The sequence below is a fragment of the Cetorhinus maximus genome, chromosome 2 (assembly GCF_964194155.1).
Source record: "Cetorhinus maximus chromosome 2, sCetMax3.hap1.1, whole genome shotgun sequence".
NCBI classification, from domain to species: Eukaryota; Metazoa; Chordata; class Chondrichthyes; order Lamniformes; family Cetorhinidae; genus Cetorhinus; species Cetorhinus maximus.
The window spans coordinates 221,874,720-221,898,241 of record NC_135880.1 but is presented as its reverse complement, the minus strand read 5'-3'; the positions used below and the strand labels follow the sequence as shown (position 1 = coordinate 221,898,241).

Genomic DNA, 23,522 nt, shown 5'->3' with positions numbered 1-23,522 from the left:
CCTCCCTCCCTTCATCCCTGCCTCTGACTGCAGCCGATGGCAAATGGCACAGAATGAACGGCAGCCCCTGACCTTGCTGGGATCTCGAGGTTATGAGACCCATGAGTTGGGAACAAACCTGCTGCAATGTGGGCTTCACCATAGAGAGGAGACCACAACTGAGTACGGCTGACATCGGCTGTCTCATGGTTATTAGGATGTCCCTTTAGTCGGCCGCTTGTGCTGACCTTAAACTCCACCCACCCGAAAAGACCCTCCTCCCACTTTGAGGGATCTCACTGACTGACTAACTGTGTGGTCAGATTTGGAAAATGGTGCGCAATACCTTCCAAACTCACTCCACTGGATTCTACCCTCCCCCTGTCACCCACCAACTTCCCCCCATCACCCTTGACCCAGCCAAAATCACCATTCCTCCCCCATCTGTCACCCTTGAACCGCTCCCTGCTGTTACCCTGGACCCTTTATGATCCACCTCCAGGTGCCTTTCCTCCCCTCAGAGTTGACACCTGTTACTGTCCCCATGTCCAACCTGACCCTGCCCCCTCCTGTTATTTGAACCACCTGTCTTGTCCCCTTCCGTTACCCACCACCCCGCGCACACCCCCCCACCTCCCAGCCCCGATGACACCTTCACCTACCAGACTCTCATTCTAGTCCTGCTACCCTACCACATCCTGCTCCCCCTGTGACTGATTATTCCCTCCCATCACCTCCCAGGACCCCACCACCGACCCCGCCCTCTAAGGCACACTCTTCCCCCCCTCCTTCCCCCCTCAGCCTGCCTCCCTGGTACAGTCTTGGTGCAGCTTTTGCACTCGAGTGGGGCTATGCATGGTCCCCAAGTAGGCAAAAGCAGCGTGTACTGACCTCAAAGTCATGGAAGAGGTGAGGCTCACCAGGGGCACACGGCTTATATAAAGCTGTAAAACTGAACATTCTAAATTCTCGCTGGCGGGGAACTTAATTTGGAGGGCGAAATTAATTCCAGCGAGGTGGTCTTTCAGTGAGCACGCATGAGATGTTAATGTATGTTTGTTCATCTTTAACCCACCTTAAAAGTCACGAGTACAAAATTCAAACAGCTCATCCTGCTGTCAGGAAACAGATTTTTTTGCCTATCGCCAAATTAAGTGCCACGATTCATGCTGCTGGTGGGACTGGAAGATTCTGTCTGTTTGGCCTGTTTCTATGCTGTAAATACTGTATAAAATACATTCTGAAATTAAAATTATTCAAACTGACTTGCCTATTTACTTCCTTTCCATTCTGTTGCTTTTATTTATGAAAATTCATAATCTAAATGATGATTTAATCCCTCCTCCAACTCATTGAATTTACCTCCTTCGCCCTGCCCTGGTTCTATCTGCAGTTTGTGTTTGCATCACTTCCCCCCTCCCCTCTTTTCCCTCTCCCTCCTCATCCCCTCTCCCTCTCCTCATCCCTTCTCCCCTTCTCCCTTTCTGCATCCCCTTCTCCGTCCCTCCCCCTCTCCCATACCCTCCTCCACCCCTTCCCCCTTCCTCTCTCGTTTTCCCCCTTCCTCTCTCGTTATCCCCCTCCCCCTTTCCCTCTACCTCTTCCATAGTTACTCCCTATTCATTCTATCAAAAATCCTCACAATTTTAAAAGCCTCTTTTGAATCCCCTCTTAGCTTTCTTTGCTCCTAAGGAAATGGTCACAGTGTCTCAAATGTCAATAAACATTGAATATCTCAATGTCTCGAATCCATCCCTATAAACTATAGTTTCCCATCCTTCATTTTATCCTGGGAACCTGTGCTGTCTGCAGTCTGATATTTAATGTGCTTCCTATAATAAGGTACTCAAAACTACAATACACTATCTGTGGTCTTGTGTAAATTTTATCCTCATCTCCTTTATTGCTTCAGTCTGTGTTCCATTTATAAAACCCAAAATGTGTTGGCCTTTTCATAGTTTATCTGCTATACAGGTACGTAGGCCACAAGTCTGAATGACTGGTGGATCGTATCAAACAGCTCTTCCCTTCAGCTGTTCCCAATAGGCAGAATACTAACCATATTTAGCCAACCCATACTTGCAAATCTCAGAACACAATGTCTAACATTAGATGTGATTCCACAATTGGACATCACTTGCTGAAAAATCCTGAGTGTGCCAATAATTACACTAACAACCAATTTAAGGTTATCAGTCAGGCTCACAATGTGGCTCACTTACGCTTGCTAGAAGTTACACGTAATCATACACAGGGATCTGTCATCTGCAGGCAAAAGGAAGTTTTCCAGGCATTGCACCTTTTTTGAATTAAACAGAAATATGGGGTGGGGGGGGTGCAATAGTTCCCTGGTGCATTGTCCATGGCAACTCTTTGACCAATTAGAGTCAACTTGCTAGCCAATCAGCACCCTTTTCTCAAGCAATATAAATTGTTGCTCCCTTTGAAATTTGGCATTCTTGCACTTGTGCTGGTGAGTGCAAGCTGGATAGCTTCAACAGCTTGTCCCTTCAGCAATACTCAAATTTATCTACAGCACTCACACCTTAAGGTAATTATATTGTTGAATTCTTGGGCCCCTCTCTGTTCATGTATACACACCCTTCATTATCTTTTCGTTGGCTGCCAGAATGTTTTACCTCTTAAAATAAAACTGCATCTGCCACCTGCCTGCCCATTTCACTGATGTCTTTTAGTATCCTCCTTAATTCTTGAAACCTTCCAATTTTTGCATTGCTCAATATCATGGTTCCTATTCCAAATCATCTGTACTCAACAAAGGTGCAAGGGTATCCCAAATTGTCCCCTGGGGTGCACGGCTTCCACACCTTCTCCAGTCAATGGAACATCAATTTATCCCACTTTTTATCCCCCAACTAACTTTCAATCCATGCTAATATAAAAATAAAATACTGCAGATGCTGGAAATCTGAAATCAAAACAGAAAATGCTGGAAAAGCTCAGCAGATCTGGCAGCATCTGTGGAGAGAGAAACAGAGTTAAAGTTTCAAGTCCATGTTAGGGTCCCCCTCGTCCTCCCTTTTCACCCCACCAACCTCCTCATTCAAAGGATCTTTCTCTGCCATTTCTGCCAACTCCCCAGCATGATGCCACCACCAAACACATCTTCCCCTTACCACCACCACCCCCCACACCACTGTCAACATTCTGTAGGGACCATTCCCTTTGTGACACTCTGGTCCACTCCTCCATCACCCCCAATTCCTCATCCCCTTCCCACAGCACCTTCCCATGCAATCGCAGAAGGGGTAACATCTTCCCCTTTACCTTCTCCCTCCTCACTGCCCAAGGCCCCAAACACTATTTCAGGTGAAGCAGAACTTTACTTGCACCTCCTTCAATTTAGTCTACTATATTCGTTGCTCCCAATGCACAGATTGGGTGGCCACTTTGCAGAACACCTTCGCTCAGTCCACGAGCACAACCCAGACCTCCCTGTCGCTTGCCATTTCAACACACCGCCCTGCCCTCATGCCCACGTGTCTGTCCTTGGGCCTGCTGCGATGTTCCACTGAAACGCAATGCAAACTGGAGGAACAGCACCTCCTTCTGATTGAGTTCAACAACTTCATAACATGAACTCTCTCCTCCCTTTTATAATCCAATTTTAAATTTTTTAGTTTTATTTTTACTTTTTATTCTCATTATTTATTTATTTATTTATTTTTAAAATCTTTTTTCCCCCCAAACCCCCACCCTGCCACAGGGCCATCTGTCACTTGTGTCTATGTTGTGCTTTCACTGAGCGCTGACCCTTGTTCTACTATTAACACATTCTGCTATCTTACCCTTATGCCACTATCAGCACCTTCTTTAATCTTTAACACTACCGTTACCACTCCCTTGGTCTTGTGTCCATGACATCTTTGTCAAATCTCTCCTGACCTCCCACCTATCCCTGACCTTCTATTTTGCTCCACCTGCTCCTCCCCCTCTTAAACAGTGTAAAATCCATCACATTTCTACTTCCCTTTAGCTCTGAAGACGAGTCATATGGACTTGAAACGTTAGCTCTGTTTCTCTCTCCACAGATGCTGCCAGACCCGCTGAGTTTTTCCAACGTTTTCTGTTTTTATTTCAATCCGTGCTGTTCAAATCTTCTCATCCTGTCAGCAACCTGAACTATTGTAACAAGCCTCCTGTGAGACTTCGTATCAAAGGTCATCTGAAAAATCTGCATTCACCACATTTACTTTATCTAGTCAATCAGTTCCTTCTTTAAAAAAAAACATGTTAAATTTGGCAAATGTAACTTGCTTTTAACAAACCCGCCCTCAGTTAATCCTTTCATTTCCAGGTGGTCATTAATTTGATCTCAAATAATGGGGTTCAAAGAATTTGATCAGAATTGACATTGAACTTAGTGGTCTGTAGTTAACTGGTTTATCTGTTTTGAACAAGAGCGTTACATTCATTATCCTCCGATCAAACCACACAATTCATATATTTAATGAGGAATTATGGCCCCAACCTTCTGCAATTTCTTTCAACAACCCCAGGGATATGTGGTTAGGGCCCTGTGACTTATCAGCTGATTTTTGCTCATTTCTTTTCAGAATCATTTTCTTTGTGAGGTTACAACTGATTTCCCTGTCCTTCTCTTGTACACCCACATTCTCACTTCCACTATCATTTGTAAAGATATTTTAATCACCAGTGTTGGCTGAATAAGTTGCTGGTAGATAGAGCAAGTGTCTGGTTGCTACAATTTGCTGTTGCATCACCGTGGCTGAGAGGTAGTGACACTGTTTTGATCGTTATTTCGTGACTCCTTTTGAAAAGATATTGGTGGGGGGAGGGAGGTAATCATGGGATGTGGCCCACTTTTCTTCTAGTTGAGGAGGTTGCGAGTTCAAGTTCCACTCCAGGCAGCTGAACACAAAATCTAAGCTGACATTACTAGTCCAGTACTAAGGGAGCACTACAGTGTTGGAGGTGCCAACTTTAGTTCTTTTAAAATTCTTTGATAAGACATGGGCATTGCAGACAAGGCTCTAAATGCCCTTGAACTGACTGGTGTGTTAGGCCACAGGGGGCAGTTAAGAGGGCACATTGCTGGAACACATGTAGGCCAGACCAGGTAAGTTAAGGACAGGTAATTTCCTTCCCTAAGGGACTTTAGTGGACCAGATGTTTTTTTTTAATGGTCACCATTACTGGTGAGACTAGCTTTCAATTCCAAATTTTATTCATTTAAATCCCACCAATTGCTATGGTGGGATTTGTACCATGCCCCCAGATCAATCTCCTGGGTCACTGGGTCCAGTGACATTGTCACTATGCCACCATCTTCCCCCATCAAGACATACGATTAAGGTGACTGTAGAAGATTGTACAGCACTATTTCAAAGGAGAGCAGGGGAATTATCCCTGGTTTCCTGGCCAATATTTCTCCCTCAGGCAACATCACAAAAAGCAGGTTACCTGGGCATGATCACATGTTTGATGTGCACAAATTATCTGTCCTGTTTCCTACGTTATAACAGTGGCTGCACTTAAAAAGAACCCAATGGGTTGGAAAGTGCTTTAGGGCATCCTGAGCCTGAGGGAAGGTGCTATATAAATGCAAATATTTTCTAAGTGTTGCTATAGAAGGGGGAGAAAAGGCTAGGAGGCAACTCTGATATGAATCCAAAAGCAAAACAACGCGAATGCAGGAAATCTAAAATAAAAACAGAAAATGCTGGAAATATTCAGCAGGCCAGGCATCATCAGTGGAGAGAGAAAAGAGTTGACATTTCAGCTGTGTGATCTTTCATCGTTCCGATAAAAGGTCATTGATCTGAAACGTTAACTCTGTTTCTCTCTCCATAGACCAGGGTTGGGGAATCTATGGCCAACGGGTCGGATCTGCCCCATTGCTCAATTTCATTTGGCCACAGCAAGATTTCTAAAAATATAGACCTATGACAGTGGTGCCTTCAAAATAACATTTACCATCATTGTTACGAATTTGCTTTGGATAAAAGTGTCAGCTAAATTACTATAATAATACTTAACAACATAATGTCCAAATTCAGCCATCGCATTAAAACAGCGGGTGAGTTGAACGTTTCTGTGTTCCCTCTAAAGAAACTAAATTAAGTTGATTTTTAGGTGTGTGTGGCCCACGACTAATTTTGTCCATGTGTGAATAAGACCATAAGACATAGGAGCAGAAATTAGGCCATTCGGCCCATCGAGTCTGCTCCGCCATTCAATCATGGCTGATAGGTTTCCCAACCCCATTCTCCCGCCTTCTCCCCGTAACCTTTGATCCCCTTACCAATCAAGGTCCGTGATAAGAGAAAGGTTCCCCACCCTTGCCATAGATGCTGTGAGATTTGCCAAGTATTTCCAGCATTTTCTGTTTTTGTATCTGATGTGATTACTTCCTCTATGAGATTTAGTACACAGAACAAACAGAATTCAAAACTACACTGTCTAACTGCGTTGAAGGGGCATATTCTTCATGAGTGATAGCAAACATTTTGTTTGTTTACAGGTACTCAACAGCACAAAAACCGGATTGGAAAGTGTCACTGAAACACATTTGAGTTCATGACAAAAATTGACTCGTTTTGAACTTCGTCCCCAGCTTCTAAGCAAAATAGAAACAAATTTGATACAAGTTTTTTCACTGAAGTGGTATCCCCTTAACACCACCATCCAGAACTAGAGATATGGACAAAACACAGAATATTTATTCATTCACAGTTATCTCTTTGCAAACATTAAAATATAATATTTTCAAAGTTAGAGCCGGAAGTGGGATTGTGCTTCTTAATGCAATAAAACAGAACCAGTTGGTTTTGAAAAAGGCTGAAAAAAAATGAAAATTTAGGGAACCAGTCTTGTGGAAGGAATTTCAGTCACTCCATCAAACCAGATCCATCGAACACAGTCTTGAAGAATTGTAGGTGTCTATTTGCTGTTAACAAAGTGATGAATACAGCCTCAAAAAGTTCCAATGATCTGCTAGATTCTAGAAAATCCATAGGGTGGGATTACCCACATTCTCCATAAATAGGATCACTGAGTACGATAGGTTTAGGAAGGTCATTGGATTTCCCAGTTCCTACGAACGAGCGCTGGGGACAAAAGAGAGACAGGAAAACCTTAGGTACAAAACACACGGGATAATTTTCACACTCCAGGCTAATTTTCTGAGTTTTCCCTCATGGGCAGAATAGTTCATCTGGGAAAATCACTGCACTGCTCCATGACCTCCCAAAATATACAACAGGTGGGTGAGACCCCCCAAGGCATGATCCTGCCAAATTGTCCCCATAATATGTACCAGCCATTGGCTTGTCTGAGGAACAGATCGGAAATTAATTTGCAATGCACATGGTGTAACACAATCACAGCCCTTAATCTTGAATATATCAGGGAAGGACCGAAGTTACTTAAAATATACATATTTCTTCTCCCAGCTTGGAAGTGTCTATTATCCTGAATCCCCTCAAGAGGACTGTTTCATGAGGTGGAACTTTTACCAATTAAGAAACTGCTCCCCTGATGAGTAGCCATCGCACAGAGACTGGTAAGGTCATAGATTTAACCCTTGGTGTATGGTCAACCAACACCAACAAAACAGTCCAACTGGGCATTTATCTCATGACTTTTTTTTGGAGCTTCCTGTGCACCAATTGGCTGCCATATTTTCCCACAGCACAACTGTGACTACATTTCAAAAGTACTTCACCGGTTGTGACGTGTTTTGTATCCTGAGGTTGTGAAAAGTATATAAATGTAAGTCTTTCCTTCTTTACACTGACTCCAACATAAATTGAGGTGCCAAAGTTGGTCTTAGTTGGTCCTAGGTTCAGGAGGAGAAGACTCACCAAGACCCATTTTTCTGGCCTTTAACCTGTGAACCCTTTCTGTGTCAGCCATGGCTCAATGGGCAGTAATCTCACCTGTCAGGATATGTTCTTCCCAATGCCCCGGCCAACACTAACCCCTCAACCAACACCACTAACAAAACAGATTGTCTGATGTTATCACATTGCTATTTGTGGGATCCTGCTGTGTGTAAATTGGATGCCTGGTTCCCTACATTACAACAGTGACTACACTTAAGTAAAAGGCTGTAAAGTGCTTTGGGACACCTTGAGTTCATGTAAGGTGCTGTATAAATGCAAGATCTTCTTTCTATAAAGGTTCACTCATGTAAGTATCCAATGAAGATAAAGTTGGCTGGGGCTGTGACTAGGGTTGCCAACTCTGGTTGGATGTATTCCTGGAGGTGTCATCGAATGATCCATCCACGCCCACTATTGGTTGCCCAACAATCCTCATGGCACATTGCCTTCCCAAATTATTCTTGGCTGTCTGTCAGCAATTTTTCCCCATATCTGATATTTTTATAACTATGAAACAAAAGTGTTAAAAGAATATGAATTTTTTTTAGAGCTGCATAGTTTTTCTCCACGATTACTTGAAGTGATGTCCAGGAGATCAATCTTCAATTCCTGGAGACTCCAATCCTTTAGTGTTGGGAACCTCAGGGCCTGAGAAGGTACATTGAGAGGATATAGAAGTGATAATTCCTTGTATTAGGAATCAAGGCTTTTTTAATGGATGTGACCTTATTTCCTTTGGAGAAGTCTTTGACCGTGAAATGTTTGAGATTATGGGTGGAATTTTCTGCCCTCTGGAGGCGGGAAAAGGTGTGAAATTAGGTGGGACGGTGGTGTGCTGGAATTCCACCACCTTCCTGTCTCGCCCAGAATTAAGTCCTGGGAAGGAAGGCACATGGTTGAACTTCCTACCTCAGTACCAAGTGAGGCCCTTAAGTGGCTAGTTAATAATGGCTTAACAGCCTCCCTGGCATTAACCCTGGGCCTGTCGCTATGCAGTGTGCACAGCAGCTAAAACTGTGCAGCCAGCTTATCAGCTCTGGGGATGGATGGTAGGGGGAGGGGAGGAATGGGGGAGTTGTGGTCCCTCAATCAAAGGCACTTAGTGCCAGATCGAACTCGACACCAGGAAGGCAAGCCCACTGAGAGCCACCCCAGTCCCCCATCCCGGCTCTTGCTGCTGACCCCGCCACACCCCTCTCCCTGCCATTTCGACCTTGTTTACCTGTGGCCTGGGCCACTCCACGATCCTGGGCCTCCACTGTGGCGCTGCTGAGAACCTCTGATTGGCCAGCAGCTCTCGGTAGGTGAGGCTTGCGCCCTTGGGGTCTTGATTCCAGGGGAAAGCCCACCTCTGGCCTTATCACTGCCTGATTGGCTTGTGTTTAGAGTTGGTGGGGGGAGCCTTCACAAAAACAGGCAGCGCAGGTTTCTTGCCGGCTCTTCAGGTGGCAGGCAGGACCCTGATGCCTCAACAACATCCCGTCCTGTGGGACCAGCAATACTGAATTGGACAAATTGTTCACATCCCAGTGGACCCAAGTGACAAACAAGAGAAAGAAGAATAAGAAGGGAAATCACGGTGAACTTTCTGACACAAAGAGGAATTGAATTGGAGCATAAATTGGCAGCCTAGCCCAGGGGATCAGACAGCATACACCTGGCTCTCAGCAGGCTCACCTTCCCCATGTCAAGTTCAATCAGGCCCTTGATCGAGGGAACGTACTGTGGCTATACTTTTGGAGAAAGGAAGGAGTTGAGGGATTTGATGAGGAGAGGGGACATGGGAGTGAGTGAATTGGTGAAAAAAGGATTGAGAGATAGAATGGAAAGGTGAGTGGGTACGATTAAGGGATATGGTAGCAAATTGAGTAGGTGGGATTGAGATTACTCAAAGAGCGATGAACCTGCCGGCCAGTTTCTGTTACCAAAATGCCTTTACACAACGTGTGCATCCAATGGATGGATAGCTCTGAAAAAATAATACTTGGATATACACTTGAGGTGCTATAAGGTACAGGGCTATGGACCAAGAGCTAGGAGGTGGGATTAGATTGGATTTTACAGCTGGCACAGACACAATGGGCCGAATGGCCTCCTTTAGTGCCGTAAAACTTTCTGTGTTTCCATGATTTATTCCTCACTATGAATATCAGCTAGTCATGCAGGCACTGTGCAATGTCAAATACTTAAATCATGCTGAAGTAATTGTTCCCCTTACCATTGTTACATAAATTTCTTCTTCACCAGTCTTTGACTCCTTAGTTTTCATTGCCATCATGGCTTTATTTTCTCTGTCAATCTGGAACGGGTGTCTGCTGGTCACAGTGACGTAACGGTCTGTGTCCTGATTGTTGGTGAACATATTAGTTTAATGAGTTATAACTGGCTATTCTCTAGCCTTTCCCTTTCTATTTTAGGTCCTCCCAATCCCCTCTTGTGCTTCTCCAATGCCTCATTGGGTCCAGGTTGTGTGGGACGCAACACTCTGGCCCAGGTCCCATCATTGACCAGCTGCTTTCAGCTGAATTAGAGCCGCACATTTGACTTCTGAGCCCCTGTCGGAGGAACATCAGCTGTCGTTCCTGCCCCTGATCTAATGATTCCTTCTGGAGAATTACTGCCAGGTAAAGACAGAGCCAGGCGCAGCATTTATTCCTTGATGGTATAACTTGCCAACATTCACTGTTTAGATTCCTATGTGAGGAATGATTGGCTTCACTACAATGCTGGAAGCTGACAGTGCCTGTGGACCAGGACTTTCAGAAGAGTAAAGGAGGAAACTGAAGCAATGAAACAAATATCTCTGAATAACAATTGTCTCCAACACCACCCAACAGTTGAGATAATTCTCAAAAGTTTTTGGAATAGAAGCAGACAGCAAATTTAAAGATCTTATGTGGTAAATAGCTGATCACATCACCATACCAAAAGCAGTCAAGGATAAGAAAACCCCATTAGGTTAATAAAAACCATCTCTCCAGTACTTCTAAACCCGCTATCTAATCCCATCTTCCCTGAACCCCAATATTCCCATTGAAACTCAATCCTCCAGTTCCTGAACCCCAATATTCCCACTGAAACTCGATCCTCCAGTATCCCACTGCTGCCCAAATACTGGACCCAGAATTTCTACACCCCTGCCTAACAGATCATTACAGACATTTCTCACACCTTAAGTAATGCCAGTTTTAAATTTAATACTCACTCATCTAAATGTATAATGTCTGGCCGTCATAACCCTGATTTCACTCAAAGTAATATCCATACCACTTAATATTCTATATCTCTCATTTAGTCCAGTCCAAACAATCTCCTTTCTAGTCTGTGGAGTTTAAACGTGGTTTATTCACATGGTTAACCATATGGGCTAGAAGCTGGATAAAGTTTACAAACATACAAGTAGTGACTGATTGTAAAAGACCCTCTGTTCCACCAGCCTGGCCTACACCTTGAGTATTGTAATAGTGGTATCACAGTGGTGATATGACTGGGCTAGTTACCCAGAGGCCCTTATTAGTGCTCAGAAGAAATGAGTTCACATCCCATCAGGGCAGCTGTGGAAATTTAAATTCAAATAAATAAATCTGGAAAAAATGTTAGTCTAGTTTCATTAATGATGATCATGAAACTATTGGATTGTTGTAAAAACCCATCTGGTTCACCAATGTCCTTTAGCCGAGGAAATTTGCCATCCTTACCCGGTCTGGCCTACATGGACTCCAGACCCACAGCAATGTGGCTGACTCTTAACTGCCCTCTGATATGGCCACTCAGCTGCACCAAACTGCTACAGAAAAGTAGTACTATGAGCGTGTTTACACCACATGGTTCAAGGAGGTGGCAGTACTATCTTCCCAAGAGCAATTGGGGATGGACAATGAATGCTGACCTTGCCAGCGATATTCCGATAGTGAATAAAAGAAAATGAACACTCCACTCCACCAAAAGCCATGCAATCTCCTGGGAGAGGAAAGGAACCAGGTTGAAAACCAAGCCAAGTTGGGGGAAAACATTTGGGAAATTCTTTTCCAACTCATCTAGGTCCTGAATTCCCTGGAATAACTAGTTTTTGTAAGAGGTGATGCCTGCCCCAACCATGAACAGGTCCAGCTCTTACTTGAAAGATTTCAGTGAATTGGTGCCCTCCAAGTAAGCCATCAGCCTGTTCTGGGTGTTCACTATTCTCTGGGAAAAGAGCCAACTCCTGACATCTAACCTTGGTCTAGCCTCATAAAAAATAAAAATTGTGATTCCTGGTTCTCCCTAATCTATTTATATTGAACAAACTGTCAACTTGGACACAATCTATTCTCTTCATTATCCTATAAATCTCAAACAGATCAACCTTCCAACGATGATGGGAAAGGAAGTCTTTGGTAGATGTCCCTCTAACTACGAAGAATCTCTGGAAGAACATTCAATCCATGTTGACCTGAAGTTGGCAATTGATCTTAAAGTTTCAGTGACTGAATATTTAATATTCTGGATTATTAAAAATCTGCACTAAAACCCTTACCTCAAAATCTTCAAGCCCACCAGGACAGTTTCTTCTGCTTAATGACCACAGAAAATGAGGGAGAAAGTTCAGAATTATTCTTTGTGTGAAAAGAAAGGTAACAATAAAACTCATTTAAATTCTCCCTCCTCAATGTATTACCTTTGACTCCTTGGTGCTGTGTTTATTGAACGTTTCTTCCGTACACCTACAAGGATAATAGACAGTGCGACAAAGAAGCTGAAAATCCCCACTGTTGTATATATGATAATATTCTTTGGAACTGCTTCTGCTAACTCTGGATGCCAGATAGATCTTGTACCTTTGGAACCTGAAGGGAATAGAAATGCTCAGATACAAAATCTCTGCCTCACCACACCCCACCCCCCACCTCCCAACACCCAAAAAAGCAGCAATTTCACAAAAGAAACAAGCCATTCATGGCTCGGTAGCAATTTCACCAATGGCTGTCAATTCAATCCCTGCTCCCAGATTTAAGCACGGAATTTAGGCTGACACATCAATGCAGCACTGAAGGAATGCTGCACAGTCAAAGGTGCCATCTTTTGAATGAGATGCTAAACCTGGTTATTGAGGTAAATGTTTAATAGCCAACAATATTATCCAAAGAAGATCAAAGTGTCCCGATCGAGGTTTATTTCCCAACCAACACCACCGAACCAGATTAATTGGTCTCAATCATTTCATTGCTGTTTGTGGTATTTCGTGTGAAAGTTGACTGCTGTGTTTATCTATATGACATCATTAGATGCACTTGAAAGGAATTCATTGATTGACAAGCATCTTGGTATGTCTTAAGGATGTAAAAGAGTTATATAAATGCAAATTCTTTCTTATTTCAGTTAGGTTTCTGGATGCTTGGCGGTCTTGTTAATTCAAAGATTGATTTTGTGATTGCTCTCTCTTTATTGAAGGCCCCACCCATTAGCTGCATGCATGAGAACATGGGGAATGCTGTGCAGAATATTTCATCCATTCATTTAATTGATGGGGTTATTGCAAACAAGAGGTGAGTAGAAAAGTCTTACATAGTTACCACTTAATCCTAGCTTACTCACAACATTGAGTTAAACTATACATAATGCACACATGACATAAAGCCTTTCCAATTCATTCCCAGAGTATTGAATCCCAGTGGATCAGCCCTTTCTCATTTATGCCCAGTGTATACAATCCCAATGGATGAAACCTTTTCTCATTCACTCCTGGAATACTGAATCCCAATGGACCAAACACCTTCCCATTCACTCCCAGTGCATACAATCCTAATAGACAAATTCCTTTCTCGTTCACTCCCAGAGTTTTGAATCCCAAAGGGTCAAATTCCTTCCCATTCACTCCCAATGTATTGAGGTACAGCAACTTAGTTCATTACCTTTGCACAAGACTTTTAGATCAATTCTGCTTGTAAAGATTTCACTGGATAACCTGGGGATCCGCATATCACAAGTGAAATAACCTTTGTCACTGCATTCCACTTTAGTTATGAGAATGGAACCATTGTTTTGTCGGATGTCACCAACCCACTGAAGTCTCATGGAGAATGTACCATTCTGCACGACCACACTGAGGTTTTGATAGTGAAAAAAAATCTGTGTTGGAATCAAGAAGGAATGTAATTGAAGAGAAAGCACCGGCTTAGATACAGAGTAAAGCTCCCTCTACACTGTCCCCATCAAACACTCCCAGGACAGGGACAGCACGGGGTTAGATACAGAGTAAAGCTCCCTCTACACTGTCCCCATCAAACACTCCCAGGGCAGGTACAGCACGGGGTTAGATACAGTGTAAAACTCCCTCTACACTGTCCCCCTCAAACACTCCCAGGACAGGTACAGCACGGGGTTAGATACAGAGTAAAGCTCCCTCTACACTGTCCCCCTCAAACACTCCCAGGACAGGTACAGCACGGGGTTAGATACAGATTAAATCTCCCTCTACACTATCCCCTCAAACACTCCCAGGGCAGGTACAACACAGGGTTAGATACAAAGTAAAGCTCCCTCTACACTGTCCCCATCAAACACTCCCAGGACAGATTCAGCACGGAGTTAGATACAGAGTAAAGCTCCCTCTACACTGTCCCCATCAAACGCTCCCAGGACAAGTACAGCACGGGGTTAGATACAGAGTAAAGCTCCCTCTACACTGTCCCCATCAAACACTCCCAGGACAGGTACAGCACGGGGTTAGATACAGAGTAAAGCTCCCTCTACACTGTCCCCATCAAACACTCCCAGGACAGGCACAGCACGGGGTTAGATACAGTGTAAAACTCCCTCTACACTGTCCCCATCAAACACTCCCAGGACAGGTACAGCATGGGGTTAGATACAGAGTAAAGCTCCCTCTACACTGTCCCCATCAAACACTCCCAGGACAGGTACAGCATGGGGTTAGATACAGAGTAAAGCTCCCTCTACACTGTCCCCATCAAACACTCCCAGGACAGGTACAGGTTGCCTCTTTGAAAAACTCCAGCAAGTTAGATGAACATAATTTTTCCTTGGGAACCCATGCTGGCTCTCCTTAATTAACCCACATTTGTCCATGTGGCTATTAATTCTGTCCCAAATTATAGTTTCTAGAAGTTTCCCCGCCATCAAAGTTAAACTGACAGGCCTATAGTTGCTGGGCTTATTCTTACCAGCTTTATTGAACAAGGGTGTAATTTTTGCAATTCTCCAGTCTTCTGACACCACCCCTGAATCTAAAGAAGACTAAAAAATTATGGCCAGTGCATCTGCAGTTTCCACTCTCGCTTCTCCCAGTACCTTTGAATACATCTTATCTGGTCCTGGTGCCTTGTCAACTTTGAGTTCACTCAACCAATCCAGTACCTCCTTATCAATTTTAAACCCTTATAGTGGCTGAATTTCCCCCTCTTTCACCATGGCCTGGATAGCATCTTCTTCCTTGGTCAAGCCAGGCGTGAAATATTCACTTAATATCTTAGCCATGTCCCCTGCCTCCATGTGTAAATCCCCTTTTGGTCTTTACTCCTCTTTTTATCACCCTTTTACTGTTTATATGCCTATAGAAGACTTTGGGATTCCCTTTTGTATTAGCTGCCAACCTCTAAATCTAAACTTACTCCCAGAACCTTTTCAGGTAAACCAGAGCTGTCACCCAGTGATTCCCCATCATTTGGAGCTTTGGGTGCACACCTTCCACAGTTCTTGTGCAAAAATTCCCCAGAGACAGTCAAAACTCTGGCCGACATTACAGTGGCCCTAAAATGACAACATGCAGATACCGCGTTTGAGTTAAAGAGAAGAGGGCGAGAAGCTGGTGGTAGAGTGCAGCCACAGAAGCTGACACAGGGCACTGGAACACATCACTCACCAAGTCCTCTTCAACACCAGTGTAAGGGGTATAGGACCATTCCAGCTTGACGTTGTGTAATTGAGTGTCCGCACGTCCCAGCTTGCAGTCCAGCCGTAGCTCCATTCCCTCCTCCACAACCAAGGACTTTGGGGTGGAGACACCAATAGCTAAGATCGAGCAGATACCTACGGAGCAGGAACAAACAGACAATGCCTGTGGATTGGTAGAAGCCTCGGTACCTGTGATGGCCGGCAATGGGTTTATTTCCCCTTTTGGTGATGTTACACCAACTATCCTTTATAACTTACCCAAACCCATTGATTAGATTCCAGACGGTAACTCTCTCTTGGATTACTGTTATTCTCTGTATAAACCACCCAAAAGCTTCAATTAGTTTCCAGGCTGTAACTCTGTCCTGGCTACCTGTTATTTTACATATAAATCACCAATTCCAGACTTGCTCCTCGGGTACCTGTTATTCTACACACAGGGTAGAACTTTTCGCTCGTCAGACAGGCGGGCGCCCGACCCGAACGAGCGTAAAGTGACGCGCGGTGACGTCAGGCGAGTGTCCCAATGTCATCATGCACTCGTGCAGTATTTCGATCGGCGGGCACGCGCGTGAGTTGGCAGTGTGCCCGCTGACAATTCAAAGGCCTATTAGGACCATTAACAATCCAATTGATTTAAATTTTTCACTGCCCACCCGACCTTACGGCTGGCGGGCAGGCAAAAAGACCAAGCAGCCTTTGCGTTTTTTTTTGCCGAGCCTCATCCACGGGCGGGATGAGGTTTCAATCCGTCACATAAAAAAAAAAGATTTCATCCCGATTTCTAACATGTCCCCCCTGCTCATGCGACAGAGTCACATGAGGGGACTTGTTTTTTAACACCTTAAAATTTTTTTTTCATATATCTGCACCTGCCTGAGGCAGCTCTGTGCCTCAGGGAGCTTTTCCAGCGCTCACCCACGCGCATATGTGAGGTTCCCCGCTCGCCCTCCTCCCCTCCCCACACAGGCAGCGCTGAGCGTTGCAGCACGTGTTTCACACTTGGTAGGCCTCAAATGGCCCGTCAGCGTGAAATTGCGGTCCGGCCCCGATCGCGGACGACGGTCAGCTTCCCAAACCCACCTGTCCCCCCCCCCCCACCGAGCCCGCCCGACAAGGGCAAAATTCTGCCCATAAACTGCCCGGACCTCTCGATTAGATTCCGGACTGTAATTTACTCCTGGGTGTCTGTTATGCTACATGTAAACTGCTTGAAACTTGCGATAGATTCCGGCCTGTAACCCATTCTTGGCTACATACAATCCTATTTATAAACCACCCAATCCTTTCGATTTAATCTTGGGTATCCGATACTCATTGTTTCTCAGCACAAACCAAACTCTGTTACTTGACCTCTAATATGCATTAATATAAATTACTGGCCAATGCAATGATAACTGAATCACTGCCAGGCTCAATAACCACATGTGTGCAGCATCCAGCATATATATCAAAAAGAGCGGTGATCTTAACAATGCTCCCTGGGGAACACCACTGCACACTTTCCTCAGTCTGAAAAACAATTGCTAACAACTATCTTTGCTTTCCATCCTTTAGTCAATTAGGTATCAGTACTGCCACTGACTACTCCTTTCATCCCATGGGCTTCAATCTTTCCTAACAAAGCTATTATCTGGCACTTTATCAAACAACGTTTTTCAGCCCATAGATACAAATCAACTGAATCACCCTGACCAATCATAAAACTCAATCAAGTTAGTCAAACATGATTGCCTTCAACAAATTGTGCTGGCTTTTATTTATATCTTCCTTAAACGAAAGCGAGTTGATGCTGTCCATTCCACCAAACAGTGAAACAGGATTATTAAAACCTCTGCCGATCTTCCTGCCCAGAGTAAGGCCAATTTGAAACAAGGAGTCCACGTTGGAGAACACGACCTAAAGCCATGAGCGTTCTTGGTTTCCTGTCCCGTGTGGAATGTGGAACCTCTGTCAAGGTGGCTCAACCTCAGTCCTGCATCAGAGCACCAGCCTGGATAATAGTGCCTTGTTAAGGGTTACTTTGCTTCACAGTAAGAAAGCTACTTTCAAAGTCAACGTCAGCTGTCTAGAAAAGGGGGAAACTGTGGGTAATTCATGGTATGGTTGGTGGGGTGTGTGGGGTGGGGATGGTGGGAAGGATCTGCTGCAGTGGCGTCATCCTCTTTACAGTAAATTACAATTGCTTGCGCTCTCCTGTGCAGCAACGGAACTGCGCCTAATGTAAATAACGTTTCTTCACTGTGAGTCTCAGTTAAAGTGACAGCTGGGATCGAACCAATCACCAACTTGGGCAGTTTGAACAAGGGATATGGATCCTGAAACCCAATGGTTGCTTTAAACACTTATATCTAAGCCATAGGGTATTTGTTTCACTAGAACGTGGATGAGAGAGCTGTTCTACGAGGGGCGTTTGAGTAGAGTGGGTTTATATTCTTTGGAGTTTAGAAGGACGAGAGGTGGTCTCATTGAAATATACAGGGGAAAATTTTCCTCCAATCAGTGCAGGAGCGGGCGCGGGAGGGCGGGCGGCCATTTTAAGTGGGCGGGCCAATTAAGGCCCGTCAAGCGTGACGTCCACCAGGACGCTATGTGCTTCCTGTGTGGGCGGGGGGATTCCCTCAGCCGAGAGTACGCTCTTTCCCGCATGCACACGAAAGAGCGCACTGACCTCCCTGAGGCTAAGTGCTGCCTCAGGGGGATCAGCTCCAAATTTAAAAATGGTAAGCAAATGATATCCACATTTCCCTGACATGTCCCCTCGTGTGACACTGTCACATCAGTTGGGACATGTCCATCACTTTAACTCAAACCTTTATTAAATATTTAAAAACCCTCATGAAACCCCATCCCGCCCGTGGATGAGGTTTCATGCTTTTTCTTATGCCCGCCAGGGCTCCCAGCCTGCCTGCCAGCCCTAAGGTTGGGCGGGCAGCCCTGTTAATTATTTAAATTGTTTTATTAATGGCCTCAATAGGCCGTTGACAGGTTGGCGGGTGCCCCCGCCGACCTGAAAATTGAAATGGCGCGGGGTAAGGTCGGGAGTTCCGCCCGACGTCATTCGCCGTCATTTTACACGTCGGCGAGCGGGCCCCACCCCCGCTTGCTGACCGGAAGATCCTCGCCATAGAGTTCTTCAAGGGCTTGACAAGGTAGACGCTGAGAGGCTGTTTCCACTAGCTGAAGAGTTTAGAACTAATGTTCATGGTCTCAGGATAAGGGAATGGTCATTTAGGTTCCACTCACAGGCTTGTGAACCTTTGGAATTCTCTGTGCTAGAGAGCGTGGATGTTCAGTCACTGGATATATTCAAGATTGAGGTAGATAAATGTTTAGCTAGTAAAGGAATCAAGGGATATGGGGACAGGGTCAGAAAGGGGAGTTGAGGTGGAAGATCAGCCATGATCTTATTGCATGGCAGAACAGGCTTTAGGGATCCTATGGCCTACTCCTGCTCCCATTTCTTATCCTGTGCACAGAATGATTTGATAGAGGTGTTTAATGTTCTGAATGGAAGGCACAGAGTAGACAGAAACAGAAGGGGTCTTTTCGAACTTTATTCACCTGGTGGAAATTCCACGGGGTTGGGAATGGGATGACCAAAATTGCTCCATGTTGTCTTGAATGAAGAGCAAAATCGGGCAGAGGGTAAAACCTGCATTGCCCCCCCATCCCGTTAACTGCCCAATGGTGGGTTCTAATTGTCTCCATAGTTTTTCCAGTGGTTGAGGGGTCTAGAGTGAGCGGATATTGAGGTGAGATTATATTAAAGAGATTTAGGACAGAGAGCAGGAAAAAGTTGTTTCTTTACACAAGAGGGTCATGAGGCTGTAGAGTTCACTACCATAGATAATGAATGAAACAGAGACCATGGCTGGGATTTTCCCAGCCCCATTGTGGCGGGACCCACCTGGGGAGATTCAACGGCCCAGCCAAAAGTCCATTGAAAATTCCCTCCATATTTACATTTAAGAACAGGTTAGACATGTGGCTAGAGGATAGGGGGTTAAAGGATTCTGGGAAAAGGGCAGGGCTCTGTGGGTAGCATTCTTACCCTGGTGGCAGACGGTTTGGGTTCAATTCTCACCCCAGGACTTGAACACAAAAATCAAGGCTGACATTCCAGTGCAGTACTGAGGGACCGCTGCACTCTCAGAGGTGCTGTCTTTCAGACGATTTATTAAACTGAGGCCTCATTTGCCTGCTCAGGTGGATGTGAATGATCCCATGGCACCATTTCCAAGAGAGCAGGGAGATCTCCCCATGTCTAGACCAATATTTATCCCTCAACCAACATCACCAAAAAGATTATCTGGTCATTATCACATTGCTGTTTGTGGGAGCTTGCTGTGCGCAGATTGGCTGCATTAGGGTTTCCTACATTACAACAATGACTACACTTCAAAAATACTTCATTGGTTGCAGAGTGTTTTGCATGTCATGAGGTTATGGAAAGTGCTATTTAAATGCATGTCCTTTTACTGACTAGACTGTGGTCAATACTGGCCCATAAATTAAAACTGGGACCTCCCTGGTCTGCGTGGTTCCATGCCACACTGGGCTGGTGTTTCCATCCTTCCCATTAATAGTACACATAGCGATCCATTTCCCTCACTGCTTCTAGGTGTAAAACAAATCACCAAATTAGCTCGATCTGCCCAGGTGCTGGTCCCACTGCTTAACCCTTGGGGTCCATTATTTTAAATGTCCAATGCAGACGCACTGAGAATGGACCAATGACCTAAGTGTGGGGTGGTTAGAGATGGGAGGGTCATGCATCCAACCAGAGTTGGCAACTTTATCTCCAATTACAGTTAAGACTCAAAACACTTCAGCATAATAGTTCATTGTTCTATCACTGTTCTCCATAAACGAACACGAGGACACGAGGAATAGGAGCAGGAGTTGACCCCATGGCCCATTGAACCTATTCCACCATTCAATACAATCTTGACTGGTCTTGGGCTTCAACTCCATTTTGCCGCCCACTCTTCATATCCCTCGATTCCCTGAGACACCAAATATCTGTCTATCCCAGCCTTAAATATACTCAATGATGGAGCATCCACAACCCCCGGGAAAAAGAATTCCAAAGATTCACAACCCTTTGAGTGAAGTAATTGCTCCTCATCGCAGTCCTAAATGGTCGGCCCCTTAGTCTGAGGCTGTACGCCCATGTTCTAGATTCCCTGACCAATAGAAAAAAATCTCTCAGTGTCTCCCATATGAAGCCCCAATCAGAAGTTCAATGAGATCATCTCTCATTCTTCTAAACTACAGAGAATATAAGCCCAATTTACTAGACCTCTAAGAAACTCTTACCATAGAACATAAGAGACGAAAGGAACAAGAGGAAGCCCATTCCACTGTTCATCTCCTATGGAGAGAAAAACAGGAAATCAATCAATGATAATAACAACTTGCATTTATATAACGCCTTTAAATGCATCCCAAAATACTTTATAGGAGAGTTATCAAACAAAATTTGACTCTGAGCCACATAAAGAGATATTCTGACAACTAACTAAACCTTGGCCAGGGAGCTAAGCTTTAAATAGTGTCTTAAAAGAGGAGAAAGGATCTAGACAGCTAAAGGTATGGCTGGCAATACTGGAGTGATAAAAATCAGGGTTGCGTAAAGGCCAAAATTGGAGGAGCACAGAGGTTTCAGAGGGTTGCAGGGGTGGAGCAGGTTAAAGGGATAGAGAGGGCTAAGGCCATGGAGAGACTTGAATAGAAGATGGGAATGTTAAAATCGTGGCATTGCCAAACCCAGATCCAATGCAGGTCAGTGAGCGTAAGGGGTGATGGTTGAACGGGACCTGTAGGAGTAGGGATACCAGCAGCAGAGATTTAGATTAGTCAAGCTGACTGAGAATGGAAAATGGAAGACAAGCAGTGAAATTAGAGACTGCAGATTGGATTCTCAAATGGTTGTTGGGGTTAATGCATAAGCCAGTGTTGAGCTATGTAGGATTCCAGCCATTAACAGGTCCAATCCTTATTTCAGGTTGAATTATATTGGTTCCAGTGAAAGTCTTAATAACAGGACCTACATTATTCATGGCTACATTCAGACCAGGTTCCTGCCTCTCATCCCTGTGACCACTGCTGGACATTGCATGATTATGGACACGAGGAGTGGAGAGGATTGACCTGTAACAACTCCCAAGGTCAAATAGCTGCTGATGTACTACTGGATGCTCAAACATGAAGAATGACAAATCGGATTAAACACTGGGGAGGTGACAACTGTAGCTTATGGCACTCCTATGGAGAGGACAGGCCTGTACCCCAGTGAGAGTCAGCACCTTCAGGAGAGGAGGGGTCCTGTACCCCAGTGAGAATCAGCATCTTCAGGAGAGGAGGGGGACCCGTATCCCAGTGAGAGTCAGCACCTTCAGGAGAGGAGGGGACCCTGTACCCCAGTGAGAGTCAGCACCTTCAGGAGAGGAGGGGTCCTGTACCCCAGTGAGAGTCAGCACCTTCAGGAGAGGAGGGGGTCCTGTACCCCAGTGAGAGTCAACACCTTCAGGAGAGGAGGGGTCCTGTACCCCAGTGGGAGTCAGCACCTTCAGGAGAAGAGGAGTCCTGTACCCCAGTGAGAATCAGCACCTTCAGGACAGGAGGGGTCCTGTACCCCAGTGAGAATCAGCAGCTTCAGGAGAGGAGGGGTCCTGTACCCCAGTGAGAGTCAGCACCTTCAGGAGAGGAGGGGACCTGTACCCCAGTGAGAGTCAGCACCTTCAGGAGTGGAGGGGTCCTGTACCCCAGTGAGAATCAGCACCTTCAGGAGAGGAGGTGTCCTGTACCCCAGTGAGAATCAGCACCTTCAGGAGTGGAGAAAGGGAAATTGTGGATAAAGCCCTTTTGGGCCTATTTTGCATGGCTGATCTTCTAACTCAATTCCACTTTCCTGCACTATCCCCTAACTCCCATAGTATCCATAAATCTATCAATCTCTGTGCTGGACATAGTAACTGAGTATCCACATCCATTAAAGGCACTATACAAATGATAATTATAACTAAATAATTAGAATAATTATCGATAGAGTGAGAGGAACACTTCATTATACTTAGGAACATTCCTCCTGAACAAACGCCTTATTAGTTCATTTGGATTTTAACCGTATGATCTTTCTGACAGGTTAAAATTAAATCTATCAATGAAAGCAGAAAGTTTTGAATGAAAGCTAATGTTCTTTTCCTTCAACATTTTTCTGTTTCAGAAAGAAAAGGAACTTACGAGCTGGTTATTCAGTCCACGGAAGCCACTCCGGTGTAACTGCTAAGTCACACTCCAAATCCAGTCTGCTCCTGAGCTGCAGTCTGCTTCAATTCCCTCAGAGTGTTAATTTACCATCTGCAAGGCAGTCACGTCATTGTGTTGTTCCTTAGTCTGCTCTTGGGGCTCAGGAAACCGCAATGTAGAAGTGGAGTGAAGTTTCAGTTGTTCTTTCCTTCAATTCCCTCAGTGTTAAAAACATGGCTTCTTCACCAAGAAACGAAAAAGTGTTTGGAAAAACCTGCCTTTCAGTCTGTTTTAGAAGGAAAATGGATGTAAAAACGTATTGCCGCACTTTAGAACAGCACAAGAAGCGCTCGGCAATCTTTCAGAGGAGGCAATAAGCCTGACACCATTTAGTGGTCCACACGTAATGTCCTCCAAACCCCTGCGGGAAAAGGAGATGTGGATCCTGTTGGATGGTTCACTGAACAGACTGTCAAAGTCATTTGACAGAATTTCTCATTGCAAACAAGCACCAAGATGTAGCTTAGC

The 23,522-nt window shown here is 44.8% G+C and overlaps 1 protein-coding gene across 3 annotated transcripts; it reads right to left on the bottom strand.

The window, feature by feature from the left end:
* Positions 1 to 6,663: 6,663 nt before the first annotated feature.
* On the bottom strand, positions 6,664 to 23,120 carry LOC144691009 (myelin protein P0-like). 3 transcript variants are annotated; one of them, XM_078558991.1, is made up of 8 exons: positions 22,989 to 23,120; positions 21,063 to 21,117; positions 15,709 to 15,875; positions 13,739 to 13,955; positions 12,505 to 12,673; positions 12,364 to 12,400; positions 10,066 to 10,191; positions 6,664 to 7,070 (listed from the first exon to the last, which is right to left on the bottom strand). In XM_078558991.1, the coding sequence occupies exons 2-8, from the start codon at positions 21,112 to 21,114 to the stop codon at positions 6,987 to 6,989; spliced, it is 852 nt and encodes a 283-aa protein (XP_078415117.1). In that variant the 5' UTR covers positions 21,115 to 21,117; positions 22,989 to 23,120; the 3' UTR covers positions 6,664 to 6,986. The 3 variants fall into 3 exon arrangements, with proteins under 3 accessions (XP_078415117.1, XP_078415127.1, XP_078415136.1); XM_078559001.1 differs by having other exon boundaries at positions 12,364 to 12,397; XM_078559010.1 differs by lacking the exon at positions 10,066 to 10,191 and having other exon boundaries at positions 6,839 to 7,070.
* Positions 23,121 to 23,522: the final 402 nt, after the last annotated feature.

Excerpts from the sequence above, each read along its gene's own strand:
- LOC144691009 (XM_078558991.1), bottom strand. The coding sequence starts at position 21,114 with ATGAACAGTGGAATGGGCTTCCTCTTGTTCCTTTCGTCTCTTATGTTC. Across the intron at positions 13,956-15,708 it reads CTGGTGTTGAAGAGGACTTG|ATTTTTTTTCACTATCAAAA; the intron begins GTGAGTGATGTG and ends ATTCCAACACAG. Across the intron at positions 10,192-12,363 it reads GTGGGCTTGAAGATTTTGAG|GACACAGACCGTTACGTCAC; the intron begins GTAAGGGTTTTA and ends ACCAACAATCAG.